Below are 18,681 nucleotides of genomic sequence, written 5' to 3'. Positions count from 1 at the left end.
TTATATATTGTTTCGTTCCTTTTATATTGTTATATATTGTTTCGTTCCTTTTATATTGTTATATATTGTTTTGTTCCTTTTATATTGTTATATATTGTTTCGTTCCTTTTATATTGTTATATATTGTTTTGTTCCTTTTATATTGTTATATATTGTTTCGTTCCTTTTATATTGTTATATATTGTTTTGTTCCTTTTATATTGTTATATATTGTTTCGTTCCTTTTATATTGTTATATATTGTTTCGTTCCTTTTATATTGTTATATATTGTTTCGTTCCTTTTATATTGTTATATATTGTTTTATTCCTTTTATATTGTTATATATTGTTTCGTTCCTTTTATATTGTTATATATGGTTTCGTTCCTTTTATATTGTTATATATTGTTTTGTTCCTTTTATATTGTTATATATTGTTTTGTTCCTTTTATATTGTTATATATTGTTTCGTTACTTTTATATTGTTATATATTGTTTCGTTCCTTTTATATTGTTATATATTGTTTCGTTCCTTTTATATTGGTATATATTGTTTCGTTCCTTTTATATTGTTATATATTGTTTCGTTCCTTTTATATTGTTATATATTATTTTGTTTCTTTTATATTGTTATACATTATTTCGTTCCTTTTATATTGTTATATATTGTTTCGTTCCTTTTATATTGTTATATATTGTTTCGTTTATTTTATATTGTTATATATTGTTTCGTTTCTTTTATATTGTTATATATTGTTTCGTTTCTTTTATATTGTTATATATTGTTTTGTTCCTTTTATATTGTTATATATTGTTTCGTTCCTTTTATATTGTTATATATTGTTTCGTTCCTTTTATATTGTTATATATTGTTTCGTTCCTTTTATATTGTTATATATTGTTTCGTTTCTTTTATATTGTTATATATTGTTTCGTTTCTTTTATATTGTTATATATTGTTTCGTTCCTTTTATATTGTTATATATTGTTTTATTCCTTTTATATTGTTATATATTGTTTCGTTCCTTTTATATTGTTATATATTGTTTCGTTCCTTTTATATTGTTATACATTATTTCGTTCCTTTTATATTGTTATATATTGTTTCGTTCCTTTTATATTGTTATATATTGTTTCGTTTATTTTATATTGTTATATATTGTTTCGTTTCTTTTATATTGTTATATATTGTTTCATTTATTTTATATTGTTATATATTGTTTCGTTTCTTTTATATTGTTATATATTGTTTCGTTTCTTTTATATTGTTATATATTGTTTCGTTTCTTTTATATTGTTATATATTGTTTCGTTTCTTTTATATTGTTATATATTGTTTCGTTCCTTTTATATTGTTATATATTGTTTCGTTCCTTTTATATTGTTATATATTGTTTCGTTCCTTTTATATTGTTATATATTGTTTCGTTCCTTTTATATTGTTATATATTGTTTCGTTCCTTTTATATTGTTATATATTGTTTTGTTCCTTTTATATTGTTATACATTATTTCGTTCCTTTTATATTGTTATATATTGTTTCGTTCCTTTTATATTACAGTAAAAATAGAGATAAGTCATAATGCTAATAATCTAAAACAAGAATAGGGTTTAAGTGAATGCACTTGGTAAACTTGAGCATTGTGTGCAACGCTCAAGTTTACAAAGGAAAAAAGTGTGTTCATGTTACCGGGTTGCCGAGGAAATCTGTATATATAAAAGCGAAAATGACTGTATGTATGTTCGCTTTTTATGTATGTCCAAGAAAGGCTTTTTTCAGAGAAGCGGTCAGTCGCCTCGCAACTTCTTAAAACCTTTTATATCACATATAAATCATAATATCTCCGAGTTAACAACGGAGCTCGCCTGTCTATTTAATTTGGTCGACTTCGGGAAGATAAATATTCAACATTTGTCGCTCGCTGCATGTGGATTAGGCTTTTTCCTATAATAAAAGCGACACTAATTCTGGCGGTATTTTTCTGGTCACGATCGCTGGAAATGTCCGAAAGCAATCAGCTTTGATCAATGTTGAAATATTTTCCTTATATCAAACAATTGCTATTCAATTTGGACCCCACCACCATCTTGCGAAAATAAAAATAAAAAAAGCGTTCCCGCGGTAAATGAAATACTATCCCGCAATCAAAGTTGACCTCATTAAGTCATTAAAACGTGCACCTGCCAACTCTAAGTAATTAAATAAATTCAAACGTGTTTCCGTTAGTATATCGCGGTGGCCCAATGGTTAACGCCGCACACTTTTTTTTCACACTTTAATTTCCAACTTCGCCTCAAGGGTTCGGGTTCGATCCTCATACTCACCTACCAAAACTTTTTTTATTTTAACCCCCCCCCCCCCGAATTTTGATTTACCCAAAACCACACACACCTCCAAACACCCGGACAACTCTGATTACCATAAAACACGCATGTTAAAATGTGCAGATATCGATTTTAGCTTTACTGGCGGTTTAAAATCAATAAACATTTATTATTTTATCATTATTATCAGCAATGGAAGATTCAGCTTGAAACAAACTCAAATAAAAAAGACAATTGAAAGAATCGTTTTGGCATCGGAAAATAGGAATCAATTTTTCCGATTCTGATACCGATTAATTGTCCCAACACTACTAAGTATATAAGGAAGTTGTATCCACCTGTAAAATAGAAAAGTGGGCTTTTAATATCAATGTCAGTGCGACGAATAACTCAACTTTATATATGTACTAGCGAGGGGTACCCGGCGTTGGTTTGAAAGAATTAATGTTTTTGGCCAATTTTTCGATATTTGTTGTCCAGAGGGTCGTGCTTGAAAACGATACCTATCTTGTGAAAATCCGTAGCCTCTATCGAAAGTTTTTGTGAGACATACATACATACATTTAAACAGAAAGGTGAGATTTATATTATAGCTAGCGAGGGGTACCCGGCGTTGCGGAGGTGTGCGTGGAAACTCCGGGGGTGGGAGGGGGGGGGTTAAAAAAAATGTTTTGGTAGGTAACTATGAGGATCGAACCTGAACCTTTGAGGCAAAGTTGTAAATTAAAGTGTGAAAAAAAAAACGTGAGACGTTAACCATTTATTTAATTACTTGGATTTGGCAGGTGCCCGTTTTAATGAGTTAATGAGGTCAAGTTTGACTGCGGATTTTTATTTTCCCAAGATGTTATAGGAAAAAGACTAATCCACATGCGGCGAGCGACAAATGTTGAATATTTATCTTCCCGAAATCGAGCAAATTAAATAGACAGGCGAGCTTCGTTGTTAACTCTGAGATATTACGATTTATATGCGATATAAAAAGTTTTAAAAAGTTGTGAAGTGACCGACCGCTTCTCTGAAAAAAGCCTTTTGTAGACATACAGAAAAAGTGAACACACATACAAACATACATTTTCGCTTTTATATTTATAGATAACTAAATTTCCTGTAAAGTAAAATTCAGTAATATTTAATGTGTCCACGTCCATACATCCTATTGTTACTCATTAGAAGTTCTCACACGGGCTATCATCAGAGATAACTCACTGACAATAAACCTCTTCAGATTTCCTGTACTCTCCACTAAATATTTTTACATCATTGCAACAGCCGTTTACCATTAACTTCTTGCTGGCAGCGACCATTAGCCTTCACTGGAACTTGTGTGACAACAAGACTCTCCAAGGTTCCAGTTCTCTTTGCACTCATCGAAGGTCTGGTTAGTGCTATCTCTCCTCCGTGTTTCCATCCTCCTTGACCCTTCACGATGTGATGCCAGTCAATGCCAACATTACTATTTTTTGGGAGTGGGTGGGTGAGTAGTTCATAGTTAGCTTACAATTTAGCGGTTTCGGTTTCCTTGGTTCCATGTGGTATTCTTTTCTATCTTTTTGTTTTTACATCTGTTGCAGTTTTCATAGGACCGGTTAGCGTTTGTAGTTTGTGTGGGTTTGTTTCCGCATTCATTTTTTTTTTTCTTTAAGATTTCAGCTGTTTGGAGCATTAAATTCTGCGGTACGGTCTCAGTCTTCCTTTTGATTCCAATTTCTCTTAGTCTGTTTTATGAGAGTAACACCCAAGACGAAAACAGCAGAATAATGCAAATAGAATTTGAATGGCTGCACTCCTCAAGATAGGAGACTAGAATTGCAGGTTACCAAAAGACGTCGGACTGTAACAGCAGCAGCAGCGGTATGACAGCTAACATATGCAAATGATCAAGCCCAGCTGTGTGAAGTGACATCATAGCAGAGACAAAAAGGACACACTTGTTCAGAGAAGCATGTGTTTGAGAGGATGCTTGGAGGAGTACTGTTTGAGATATGGCTAGTGTTCGGAAAAGCATGTGTTCGAAACACGTGGGTGACGTCACAACAGAGATGAAAAGTCACACGTCATCAGAGTAGGAAAAGTGATCTGTTTAAATATTTAGAAAAAAAATGCGTTGTTGGAAATAATAGAAGCAGAGATGAGCCATTGAATTTCTGGCAAAAATCCATTGCGAATGGTCGGTACTATGTAGAAAAATAAATTCTGAATAACAATAGGTCGATCGTTTTAATGGTAATACTCTTGTTTTCATAGCTCTTGAGCTTCGACTTTTTTGAGTTAAAAAATAGAAAGCTTTACTTTTGGAGCAACCCTTGCACACACACACACACACACACATATATATATATATATATATATTTTTTTTTTTTTTTCCAATTTTCAGATTTTAATCATGTCAAATCACACTTTATTTCCTTTTGACGGATTGATTGTTGCTCTTTCTTCTGATGAGTTAAGGGCATAATAGATTCACTGATTGATATAATAATTAAGGGATTGATTTTGCACTACGAAACAGATACTGTCAAGAATTGTATAAGTCAACTGAATTAAAGGAATAAATTATAAGATGGTCAACATCATGAATTTTGGAATATAACTTTTTGTCATTAATTCTCTCTCTCTCTCTCTATATATATATATATATATATATATATATATACGTATATACTTCAGAATAATTTTATTTAACAATCAGTTGATATGGAAACCTGTGATCATAAGATTTACAAAATATTACTGGTAGTAATATTTTGTAAGTCCCATCTAAATAAGAATTGCTCGATATGCAAGCTAGAGCAAATAAATTAATCGTAGTGATTCAATGAATTTCAAAAAACCTTTATTGAAATGAAGTGTTTAAGTTTCATATCAAAGATTTTTATCATTCTAAGCAAGACAAAGAATACTTTAGAAATTTAATCTCTTTAACCAATAGGGTTTCGATGTCTACCATCTCATCAGAAGAGAGAAAAACATTAGCAAATATTTATAAAGGTATGTACCCTATTTGCTAAAGTCAGTGAGACATGGAAAGTCAAAGTCAAAATAATTAATTAATCAAAAGTCGTGTAGCAAGAGGATTTGAAGAAAAGGATATGAAAATTGTAGATCCATATTGCGTGGTAAAATCCATGGTGGACGTTCTTTAAAGCAGTTGGGTAATAAGATCCAAGTTGTACATTGGGTAATCCGCATAGCTGAGTAGATATCCGGGTCAGGCATGTTCTTGTATAAATTTCCTTATGGGTCCAGCAAAAATATTTTAAAGTCTGGTGGAAGCCTTATCATTAGAAGACTATATCATTATTAGTGGGGTGAGGTGTTAGTTGTAAGGCGAGGAGGTAATGGTGAAAGGTTAGAAGTGGGGTGAACACATGCGTCATATATATATATATATATATATATATATATATATATATATATAATTTAAAGGAGGTTAGAACAATAGTCTAAAGAGCTGAGTGTATTTTAATGTAACAGTGAAATTACTAGTTTAATTAAAATACAGGAAATAGAAAGTGCTTGTTGTAATTTAGATATATAATAAGCTCGATAGTTAAATGTCCTAGAGCTAATTCAATATTAAGTAATGTGATTTCTAATTTAAAATTTAAAAATCAAATTTTAATTAAATTAAAAATCCGTTTCATAAGAAGGAACAACATTGATTTTGTTGTTGTTCCTTCTTATGAAACGGATTTTTAATTTGATTAAAATTTGATTTTTAAATTTTAAATTAGAAATCACATTACTTTATATATATATATATATATATATATACACACACACATACATACATATAACTAGCAGAAGAGATATCTCTTTAAATAAAGTTCAAGAGATTCATAAAAAAAGTTTGACCGGTCGCTTAATTGAGGTCAGGTTGTGTACTAGATATAGAGACAGGGCAGGGAAAGAAAGGGGAACAAGAAACAGAGATAAGAATAAAGATAAAAATAAAAGAGGACAAAATGGAAATGGAATAATGCGTTTTTAAATATAAATATATATATATATATATATATATATATATATATATATATATATGTATATTTTGACACCATGTCATTATTCAAGCACGTCTGATTGAACACAACAGAGTTATTCTTTTTTCCGATTTTGTTGGATAACTTTTAAATTCGCCGAGCGATCTTTTTTATTTCGGCTGGCATGTTGTATATTATGGCACCCAGTAGTTGTTATTCGGCCATATTCTTCTCAAGCGCTTTCAATCGGGTGACAATTGGGTTTACCGATTGAAAGCGCTCGAGAAGAATATGGCCGAACAACAACTACTGGGCGCCATAATATACAACATGCCAGCCGAAATAAAAAAAACGCTCAGCGAATTTAAAAGATATCCAACAAAATCGGAAAAAGAAGAACTCTGTCGTGTTCATTCAGACGTGCTTGAATATACAGGGTGTTCCAAAAGTCTTGGGCACATTAAGCAGATATGAGGACTTGAAATGTGCCTAAGACTTTTGGAACACCCTGTATATATATATATATATATATGTATATATTCCAAAAAATTCTACATTTGTGGAGTATAACATTTATACTATTAACAAAATTCTAAATGTTTATTTATTTATTTATTTATGTGTGTGTGTGCTTATATACCAATAAAACTTTTGAACGGATGCACCGAATTGAAAAATTCTTTTTTTCCCTGAAAGGTGCGAGTCCCTAGATTGTCCTTATCTATATACGGTTCGTAACGAACAATGCTGAATCACACAGAAAGCTCGAAATAAGGGGTTTTGGACCGTTTCATAAACTTGTCAAAAAAGTTATCTGCCCATGTCAACGAAATTTAGTACTGTCTGTATACAGTCGCGGTAGCATCTTTCGATATACGGACAGGACTTGTGGCGCAATGGATAACATGTCTGACTACGGATCAGAAGATTCCAGGTTCGAATCCTGGCAAGTTCGTAATAATTTTAACCATCATTTTATCCAACGTTTACTCGTTATCCTCACCCTTAGTTTGGGTATTTTTTGTTTTTCAGTGATTTTGTTTTGTGCATATGGGAATTTCCCATACTCAAGTTCACAGGGTAAGCATTGATGGTAAGACGATGTTGAGTGTACTTGATGTTGAGTGTACTCGATTTTGTGTTTGACTCAGCATTGCGTGTGCTGATGCGGCGCAGCCGCTAGTTTTAAATATAAGATTTATTTGATTTTGACGTTAGGAATAATAACATTAATTTACTATGCAACAAGAAGTCTGGCGAGTTAAATAAATCAAGCTACATTTTTTAAGTTAAAATGTTATGTGGATTCAATATTTATTTATTTATTTTTTTTATTACACTTTCACCCCAAACCAAGGCACGTTGCCACTTTGATGTAGGGGGCTACTATCAGGGACCTAAGTTTCAGGGGTACTATGTAGGGAATTGAGCAGCAAGATGTCTGTTTACATTACACGTGAACTTCTGCATGTCAGTACAGTTGGGGAAGCAGGAAACCGCAAAAGAATTCCAAGTGCTGCAGTTCTGGGAAAGAAGCTATTAGAGTAAAAGGCTTTCTTACATCTAGGGATCTCAACTGTGTAGGGGTGGGACTTCTCTGCTTGTCGGGTTTGTCGGGGCTATTTTCGTCGAGGGGGTACGAGGGCTTGTAGTTCGTCAGAGGGTTCTCCATTAAAATACTTGTAAAACAGGAAGAGGGATGCAACATTATGTCAGTGGGACAGGGGCTGAAGTTTAGATGACAGTTCGCAACCTATTAGGTTGGCTTCTCTCTTTTGAACCCTGTTCAGGAGCGAGAAACTAGTAGCTGATGCACCAGCCCAAATGTGACAGCAGTACTCCATACACGGGCGAATGGTGGCTTTGTAGAGGTACAGGATACTTTCAGGCGTAAGTAACTTTCTAGCACGATAGAAAGAGCCCACCATCTTTGCAGCAGCCTTGGCAATTCTAGCAGACATCATAATTTCCTTTCTGTTTTGTTTAATATTTATTAGTTTTCACAAGAATACATATTTCCTTTATATTACGTTTTCAGCACATCTTATCCTAAGTATGTATATAACTCAATATCACATGTAACAAACTATGTATATAACTCAATATCACATGTTACAAAGTATGTATATAACTCAATATCACATGTAACAAACTATGTATATAACTCAATATCACATGTAACAAACTATGTATATAACTCAATATCACATGTAACAAACTATGTATATAACTCAATATCACATGTAACAAACTATGTATATAACTCAATATCACATGTAACAAACTATGTATATAACTCAATATCACATGTAACAAACTATGTATATAACTCAATATCACATGTAACAAACTATGTATATAACTCAATATCACATGTAACAAACTATGTATATAACTCAATATCACATGTAACAAACTATGTATATAACTCAATATCACATGTAACAAACTATGTATATAACTCAATATCACATGTAACAAACTATGTATATAACTCAATATCACATGTAACAAACTATGTATATAACTCAATATCACATGTAACAAACTATGTATATAACTCAATATCACATGTAACAAACTATGTATATAATTCAATATCACATGTAACAATGCCGATGACACTGGTAACAGCAGCAGCTAACATACGCAAATGACCAAGCTGGCTGCGCAAAGTGACGTCACAACAGAGAAGCAGTGGTGTCTGAGATGTGGATTGAGAAGCACGTGTTTGAGACATAACAGCGAACGACACATGGGTGACAAGAGTGTCTTAAAAAGATATATCGTTCAGAGAAATGAACTGCTTAAAACAAGAGTCTGTTTCCTTGCAAGACTTTCATCTACGTGTTGGGTCTGTTAAAATGTTATGGAAGATTATTCTGAACTGTTTAGTACACCTTGCTAATTTATAAATGTTACTAAAAAATAGAAAATTATAGAGGAGTGTCACTAAAAAATCCAATATTATAGAGGTTTCTATAAAATCCAAAATTATAGAGGTTTCTATTAAATCCAAAATTAAAGAAGTTTTTATAAAATCCAAAATTATAGAGGTTACTATAAAATCCAAAATTATAGAGGTTCCTATAAAATCCAAAATTATAGAGGTTCCTATAAAATCCAAAATTATAGAGGTTCCTATAAAATCCAAAATTATAGAGGTTCCTATAAAATCCAAAATTATAGAGGTTTCCATAAAATCCAAAATTATAGAGGTTTCCATAAAATCCAAAATTATAAAGGTTTCTATGAAATACCAAATTATAGAGGTTTACTATTAAATACAAGATTATAGTGCTTATAAAATACAAATTATAGGATTTATTATAAAATACAAAATTACAGAAATTATTATAAAATACAAAATTACAGGAGTTATTATAAAATACAAAATTATAGGAGTTATTATAAAATACAAAATTATAGGAATAATTATAAAATACAAAATTATAGGAGTTATAAAATACAAAATTGTAGGGGGTTACTATAAAATACTAAATTGTAGGGGGTTACTATAAAATACTAAATTATAGGGGGGTTACTATAAAATACAAAATTATAGTGGTTATTATAAAATACAAAATTATAAGGGCTATTATTTATTATAAAATACAAAATTATAGGGGTTACTATAAAATTCAAAATTATAGGGATTATTATAAAAGACAAAATTATAGGGGTTGTTACAGAGAGAGAGAGGTGGGTGAGCGTGGGGTGTAGACACGTTTACCAGAACCGAAGGTCAGCTGACCAGATTACGTATGAGTGACGTGGTTAGGTTGGCTAGATCTGTGAGATTTGATTTGGGCTTTGAAGAAGACAGACGGCTTTCCGTTGTCTCCCCCTCTTAACTGGGGAGGAGGGAGACGAACGCTGACGTGTGTAGAAGAAGAACCCACACCAGGCCGATTTCACTTCCACCTTCTGCAGGACCTCTGGGGAAAGTGAAATAAAAACTATAAAACCCATTCATCGTCTTGGAGTGATAAATCTTCGTCAAACAGGTATCAAGTCTCCCTCCAGGATGAGAAATTCCCAGATGGTCCAACATCGAAGAAGCAGAGGTAGGTTCAGAAATTACATGTCACACACACGATTCCCTTTATGATAATCAAACACACAACCCTTTATATTAGAGACAATCATACGCACTCGGAATCCTTTTTATGTTATACACCAAACGTAAATGGTGCCCCTCAATGAACGCTATGTAACAGGGTTACTATAAAAGACAAAATTATAGGTGCTATTATATTTCAAACAATCCTCCTCTTTTTATAAAAACATGATAAAAAATAATGAAACTATAGAGATAAATTTGAATTTTTAACTTGGCACAGCATTTCTTTGTTTTAAGATGCAAACACAAAACACGTATGGATATTTCACGGACGGTGAAAGAATGTATGCTTTGCAATTAAACTTTATCCATTGAAGGCATCACCTGTAATTAATGATGAGATGAAAGCAAACATACATTTTTGTAAAATATTATACAACAGTTTTCATTGCCAGTTGGTAGAGCGATTTTGTGTGAAAATAAAGAAGGAATGCTGCACGAAGTTGAATATTACAATTTGTCTCAACTGGGACTGTGGAGAGTTGAGCAGCAAGATGTCTGTTCACATTACATTTGATCTTCTTTAGTTTAGTACAATCAGAGAAGCAGAAACAGGGAGGGAATTCCAAAGTCTAGCAGTTTGAAGGAATAAACTCAGAGTAGAAAGCTTTCCAGCATCTAGGAACTTGAATGGTGAAAGGGTGGGATTTTGTTGCTTGTCGGGGTGGGTGGGTATGTACGTTGAGGAGAAACAAGTGCTAGGAGTTAAATGTTTTCTACGATTTTAGTCTGTTAACTTAGAATGAGTGTTTTATGCCAATAATTGAATCTAGTTAAATTTGAACCAATTTTTGCATTAAATACTAAATCCTACATGTGCATCAAACAGATACCATAATACTTAGTCCACTGCACCTTATTGTAACAAAATTCCATACCAAATTTCAATCAGATTGGCTTAGTAATTTCAGAAAAAAAAAAGTGGAACGGACTAACAGACCAAGAAAACTATAATATAGATACACAACAATTGTATATGTAATAAATTATAATATAGATACACAACAATTGTATATGTAATAAATTATAATATAGATACACAACAATTGAATATGTAATAAATTATAATATAGATACACAACAATTGTATATGTAATAAATTATAATATAGATACACAACAATTGAATATGTAATAAATTATAATATAGATACGCAACAATTGTATATGTAATAAATTATAATATAGATACACAACAATTGTATATGTAATAAATTATAATATAGTTACACAACAATTGTATATGTAATAAATTATAATATAGTTACACAACAATTGTATATGTAATAAATTATAATATAGATACACAACAATTGTATATGTAATAAATTATAATATAGATACGCAACAATTGTATATGTAATAAATTATAATATAGATACGCAACAATTGTATATGTAATAAATTATAATATAGATACGCAACAATTGTATATGTAATAAATTATAATATAGATACGCAACAATTGTATATGTAATAAATTATAATATAGATACGCAACAATTGTATATGTAATAAATTATAATATAGATACACAACAATTGTATATGTAATAAATTATAATATAGATACACAACAATTGTATATGTAATAAATTATAATATAGATACGCAACAATTGTATATGTAATAAATTATAATATAGATACGCAACAATTGTATATGTAATAAACTATAATATAGATACGCAACAATTGTATATGTAATAAATTATAATATAGATACACAACAATTGTATATGTAATAAATTATAATATAGATACACAACAATTGTATATGTAATAAATTATAATATAGATACACAACAATTGTATATGTAATAAATTATAATATAGATACGCAACAATTGTATATGTAATAAATTATAATATAGATACACAACAATTGTATATGTAATAAACTATAATATAGATACACAACAATTGTATATGTAATAAACTATAATATAGATACACAACAATTGTATATGTAATAAACTATAATATAGATACACAACAATTGTATACGTAATAAAATTGAAGAATATGAATGATGGAAGTGCCGTTTCAACAACATTTATCCTCGGGAATATTAAATTCAGAAGCAGTCCCCAGTTGCACATATATCCTGCTCAGGGGAAATGACAGTTTTTTTTGATTTTTTTTTTGATGGATTTTTCATATTTATGCTTACTCTAGGCTCATGTGGAAAATTCCGTTTTTTACATTATTTTTACACATCTAAACAATGATGCGTTTATTCAATCTGTTTTGCAATAAAAATTTCAAACTGCAGCATGACAGACAAACGGATCGACCAAGGATTCTTGACAAATCTTTGTTAGGTAAAAAAAAAAAAAAAAAAAAAAAAAAAAAAAATCACAAAATTCTTACCCGCTTCCGCCTTGGTGCACTTCTGCAGCCACGTGTATTTTGTCATGAGGTTTTGATAAAGTTCCTGTCCCGAACTTTCTAACGCTGACATGCCCAACAATTTCACGTTGTCTTCAAATTCCTACAGTTAATAAAAAAATATGCTAAAATCATTTCAGACACAATGGAAAGAAGAAATAAAGTAATGTAAATAATTTAAAAAGCCCGGAAAAGAAAAAAAAAAAAAAGAAAAAAAAAAAAAAAAAAAAGGGTAAATGCCCTTCTCCCTCAAATTTATGATTCTTAATAACTTTTGGCACAAAGTAAGCTAGGGTTTTGAAAAAACAGCCCACTAGAAGTAACCTCTGGCCTACAAAAAATGCCTGAGTAGCCCAGTTGGCATTTCTCAGTATGGGCGCCACAGGTGATTAGCAATAAACCAACTCCTTCTCAAAGAGAGAAGGTCCTAAGATTGGTAAAATTAATATTCCAAACAAAATAGTTTTGTTATTTATTGGAATTCTTTTGAGATGAGTAATTTGCATATTTTTTTTTATTTATGTGTACATTTCCCTACCAAACTACTCTGTCATCAAAAACTATAAAGATGAGGATAATAGTCCGCAAATAAATAAAATAAAACAGTTTTTCACCACTTTTATGTCCACTCATAAAAATTAAAATCAACGTATAATGATAATAAACTTTATGTCTAGAATCCTTATTCCAAGCCATTACATGATTTGATCTTAGAAAATAGTTTGAATTCAAGACTTAAGCTAAAGGAGTCTTAAGAAAAATAAAATTGAATTTCAGGGAATCTTGTTTAATTTGTGTGTATGTATGTGTGTATGTGTGTGTGTGTGTTTTACTCATGTTCACCCCCTAACAAGGCCTATCACCACTTGGACATAAGGGGCTACTATTTGGGATCATGCATAGGAAAGATTAACAAGATGTTAGTTTACGTTACATTTAAACTTCTGCATATCAGTACAGTCAGGGAAGCAGGTAACAGGAAGGGAATTCCAAAGTCTGGCTGTTTGAGGGAAGAAACTATTAGAGTAGAAAGCTTTCTGGCATTTAAGTGGATCAAATTCAATGCAAATCTGAAATATTTTAGTTTTCAAATAGGAGGCTGTACCCATATGCCCTCTTACCTTCAAAACAAAAAAAAACATGAAATTGCTACAATTTCATAAAATTCAGAGGTGTCTAAGTTTTCAGGAAGAGCTTCAGCTTCTCTTTACTTTCCTTTGCATAAACTAAATACAGCCAACATTACCGACCCTTACACCTAACAACTGTGTTCCAAAATTCATTAATTAGTTTAGGAGTGAATCCTGTACATAAAACTATATAAACAATCCATCCATCCAGTGTGGCCGCAGCCAAGACTGAACTCACTACACGACTTTGTAGTGTACCTATTTACTATGCCTCCCCACGGGACAGAGTTAGACACCAGGGTCGTTTTTTAACGTGGAGAAAAAAATTGTCTCAGTCGTGAAGGATTTCTCCTCCACCGAAAGAGAACAAGAAATGGAAGTGCAGCATCTGAAGAACAGATACTACACTTTGATCTTGTTTATATATTTTATTGAGAAAGAAAAAATTGAACATAAAAAACGTACAAAAAATTCAATTCAACAAAATTAGGCACAAGGCCCTACAAGAAATTGGGAGGGGGAGGGTACAGGGTCTTTTTGACTATGTAACAGATGAGACTTTGAAGTCTTACTCTTGACTGGCAACATTTACCAAAATACCTCAATCACTCTGTGGATCCTAATCTAACTAATAACCCCAGCGTTCAATGTAAAATTTAACTATGTACAATTTGTATATTCATTTCTGTATGTTGTGCGTGCATTTTTTTTTTTTTTTTTTTTTGTGTGTGTGTGTGTGTATGCTTGACCAAACAAATCTTGTTGGTAGCTGAATACTTAATGCTTCACCAGGGCTATCAAAGATATTTTTTATCGTGACAACATCACTAGATGGGTTGCCTACCACGGTTTAAGAGAGTCCCATCTACCCTCGAGAGATGGATAGACCGCACCAGTTTCTCAACCTGGTATTTTTACCTCACGGTAATATAAACATATGCTAACTTTATATAAAGGGAGACAAATACTGAAAATTTTGGTTTTTCGTTATTGTGCCAAAATTCGAAAAATTAAATTTTAAGTGAAACCAATGGTATCCACTGAATTGTCATGTCACAGTAATGAAAATATCCAAAAATTATGAAAAACGATAAGGTAGAAAATTAATTATTAATGAAAATTGGGTACTTGTACAGTTTAATCAAGACATTAAAAAAATGAAAATATTGAAAAAAAAAAAAAAAGTTTAAATTGTACGTATCCGTTATGGAATGAAGTTCTCTGAAAAAAAAAATTCCACTTAATTTTATCAAGTAGTTTTTCTTTTACAGCAAAAAAAAAACCCAGTTTGTTATGATATCGAGCAAAAGGTTCGATTTTTAGGAAGAAAAGCTAGTATTAAAGATGGGAGGGAGTGTCAGCGCTTGACATGAAGTTATCTCCCCGTGGCATTTCTAAAATCCAAACAAAAATTTTAAAAATCTAAGATGTCTGCCTTTAACATGCTGTCATAAAAACGTATTTTTCCGCTGTAAAAAAAAACAAAAAAAAAACAAAAACTACTCGATCAAATTAAGTGAAATTTTTTTTTTTGAGATCTTCAGTTCAAAATGGATATGCACAATATAACCTTTTTTTTTTTTTGTTGATATTTTCATTTTTTAATGTCTTGATTAAACTGTACAAATACCGAAAATTATTTTGAAGACAATTAGCAAAAATTAAGTGCAGCTAAATTGACCCAAAATTTTCAGTTTGCAGAAAAGATTTATCTCCCTTTTGTTACAAAATAAAACTCTCCAGTTTCTTATTTTTGCCAAACTATTTTCGCTAATTGTCTTTGAAAACTGTTTTCATTAATAATCAGGTTTTTACTTTATTGTCTTTTTTTAATTTTTGGATATGTTCATTACTGTGACATGACATGACAATTAAGTAAAATATCATTGATTTCGCTTGAAATTCAATATTTCGATTTTTGAATTTCGCTTCAATAATGAAAAAGAACCAAAATTTCATTAAGTTTGGAATTTTTTTTTTTTTATTAATATTAGATAGATGGGATATATATATATATATATATATATATATATATATATATATATATATATATATATAAGCTGTGTGTGTGTGTGTGTGTCTGGTCACGAATAGGCTCCTATATGGTTGACTATTTTAAAAAACTGATTACATAGAATGATAGAAGATTTATCGAGACACAGGAATGGGTATGTTTGATCTGGCAGAACGGTGGTTCATTAAAATTGAGGGGTCTGCGTTCGCACCTGGTCCACAAAGTATGAAAATAAAAAATTTACAAATTAAAAAAAAAAAAAAGTTTACAAGTGTTTTTGATATAGATGTACATAAGAATACTTTGATAAGTATGTTTTAACTAAAATAGGGATGGTATAATAAAATTGTGGGGTCTGCATTCACGCCTGGCCTCCATAGAATGGAAATAGGCACAAACTTTAATAAAGACTTTTCATATCTATCTGTGTAAGTATACTTTGATAGTTATCTTTCAGTTTAAAGAAATATGGTATAACAAAATTTTGGGGTGTTCGTTCACACCTGACCTCCATAGAATGGAAATATGTCACAAAGTTTAACAAGGTTTTTTTAATATAGATCCACAGAATATTGTGATAAGTGTTTCAGTGTGAACAGGTATGGTATAATAAATTATGGGGTTTATCTATTTTATTTTTATTTTCATCATATTTTGCTTTGGTTTTGATACTCTCACATTCGAAGCTATCTCTTTACAACCCTTCTTTTTCATAACCTAGCATACTTTCATAAATCAGAGTCCTTTTTCTGTAGGCTGTTTTTAAACCCAGTCAACAATGGGTACTTTTGCTAGTATATATATATATATATATATATATATATATATATACACACACACATACACGTTTGTATTTCTTACATGTGTCAATATATATTACATGAGCTTATGTACAGTCTAGTGGTATATATAACAGTGTCTTCGAGATCTTGAATGTGTGTATACAGAGTATTGAAATATTCATTGTGTCCTGCAAGTATATAAAATGTTCCTTGTGAGTGGAGCCGTTGTTTCACAAATACACATAGTTAACAAGCAGGACACAAAAACTTTTATAGATAGCTTGTCTTACAATCAAATAAATAAAAATATGTCTGCTTGTCTCAGATCAAAAGGGGCACATACCTTCTTAATGTCCAAACCCCGAAAGACCACCAAAACAATGAATAATATTTTACACGGTCTTTATTCATCTTATGGATTCCCTTTTCTGGAGTTTGGCATGCTAAGTCTCTTTCTACATTTTCACTGGTTCTTCCTCCAGCTGCTTCCAATGGGATCGTCCACAAGTCCACTCGCCAACATGTTTCTTGCCAACTCATTAGCTTGATCTCTGCTGACTAACTACCTATTACATCAGCAAAATCCCGATCATCTGTCCAATGACACAAACACGTGATCTCTCATGTACCTATTTACTATGCCTCCCCACGGGACAGAGTTAGACACCAGGGTCGTTTTTTAACGTGGAGAAAAGGTACAAAAATAAAAATTGTCTCAGTCGTGAAGGATTTCTCCTCCACCGAAAGAGAACAAGAAATAGAAGTGCAGCATCTGAAGAACAGATACTACACTTTGATCTTGTCCCGAAGGCTCTCATATAAGCCAAAATCGGTTTACTTCTAACAGAATTCCGCAACTACTCTGAAATTTCTGAATCGATTTTGTTTATTTTATTTCCGAGTTAAATTCCTGACTAAACATTTCACGCTGTAAATCCAAATTTTCCAAAATTTTACTTTTTCTTTTTCTAATAATAATAATAATAATAATAATAATAATAATAATAATAATAATAATTATTGACCAGGTTACTCGGTGTTGCCCTGGCATGCTAATATAATACTACAGTAAGAGTATTCATTTTTGGTTAAAAAATAAATTATTTTGACTTTTAATTGCCCATCCCTAGGAATAACTGAAATTTTTTTTTTTTACTTGGGAGTCACCACTTATCAAGGGCGAAAGCCACTTGAGGATAAGGGTTAATGAATGTAAGGTGGCAGTGTAGTAATCGTTAATAGTGTAAGTTGGGTAGAATTTGATTATTTATGGGAATGACCCAACAAGGACTTGTTTACATTGGATTTAAAGGCTACCATGTTGTATTCAACTGGGAAGCAAACCAGTGGAAGTGTTTCACAGGTGGAAAAGAAGATTTGTTCATGGAATCTGCATTTAGATTTAGGCACAGTGGAGAAAATTGTATATAGTGGTTGTAGCTAGTCAAGTGTTTTTTGTGAAAGTTTGGCATGGGAGAACCAAAGATTGGAGTTCAGTCTAGCACTTGCCATGAAAATAATAGGGCAGAGACAGGCTTGAAACGTCTCTTCTGTGGGAAAGAAGTTGCAGGGAAGAGAAAAGGGTATTGTATACTATATATATATATATATATATACCACTGACTGCGTTTTTTTTTTTTTTTACACAAGCATCATCACATTATCAAGGTCAAGAGGCCACTCGAGGATGGGGGGGTTAAAGAGTGTACAATAGAAATTGGACAATATAGTAATCATTAGTAATGGAAATTCGGTAAATTTGTTAATATATATGGAACGGCTCATCAAGAACTTGTTTACGTTAGACTTGAAGACAACCATATTGTAGTTAGCCGGAAAGCAGGAAAACGGAAGACAATTCTACAGACGTGCAATTCTAAGAAAGAAGCTTTGTTCATGGAATCTACGTTTAGGGTTAGGCACAGATAAAGAGTGGGGGGAATTATTGATAGTGTTT

General features: G+C 31.4%; 1 protein-coding gene and 1 non-coding gene across 6 annotated transcripts in view; one reads left to right on the top strand and one right to left on the bottom strand.

Moving 5' to 3' along the window:
* The window catches only part of LOC145246863 (non-homologous end-joining factor 1-like), a 96,923-nt gene that overhangs the window by 46,537 nt on the left and 31,705 nt on the right, over positions 1 to 18,681 (bottom strand). For all 5 annotated transcript variants that reach the window (XR_013863200.1, XR_013863199.1, XM_080108711.1 and 2 more), the window contains exon 5: positions 12,781 to 12,901. Coding sequence is in view for 3 of the 5 variants with exons in the window: in XM_080108711.1 (XP_079964837.1) it covers positions 12,781 to 12,901 (121 nt within the window). In the remaining 2 variants the exon portion in view is untranslated. The remainder of the gene's footprint in view (positions 1 to 12,780; positions 12,902 to 18,681) is intronic.
* Trnar-acg (transfer RNA arginine (anticodon ACG)) lies at positions 7,170 to 7,242 on the top strand. Its single transcript has one exon. It is a non-coding gene; the product is annotated as a tRNA-Arg (tRNA).

The sequence above is a fragment of the Euprymna scolopes genome, chromosome 24 (genome assembly GCF_053919585.1).
Source record: "Euprymna scolopes isolate OS-2025 chromosome 24, ASM5391958v1, whole genome shotgun sequence".
NCBI lineage: Eukaryota > Metazoa > Mollusca > Cephalopoda > Sepiida > Sepiolidae > Euprymna > Euprymna scolopes.
This window is presented reverse-complemented; position numbering and strand designations above follow the sequence as displayed.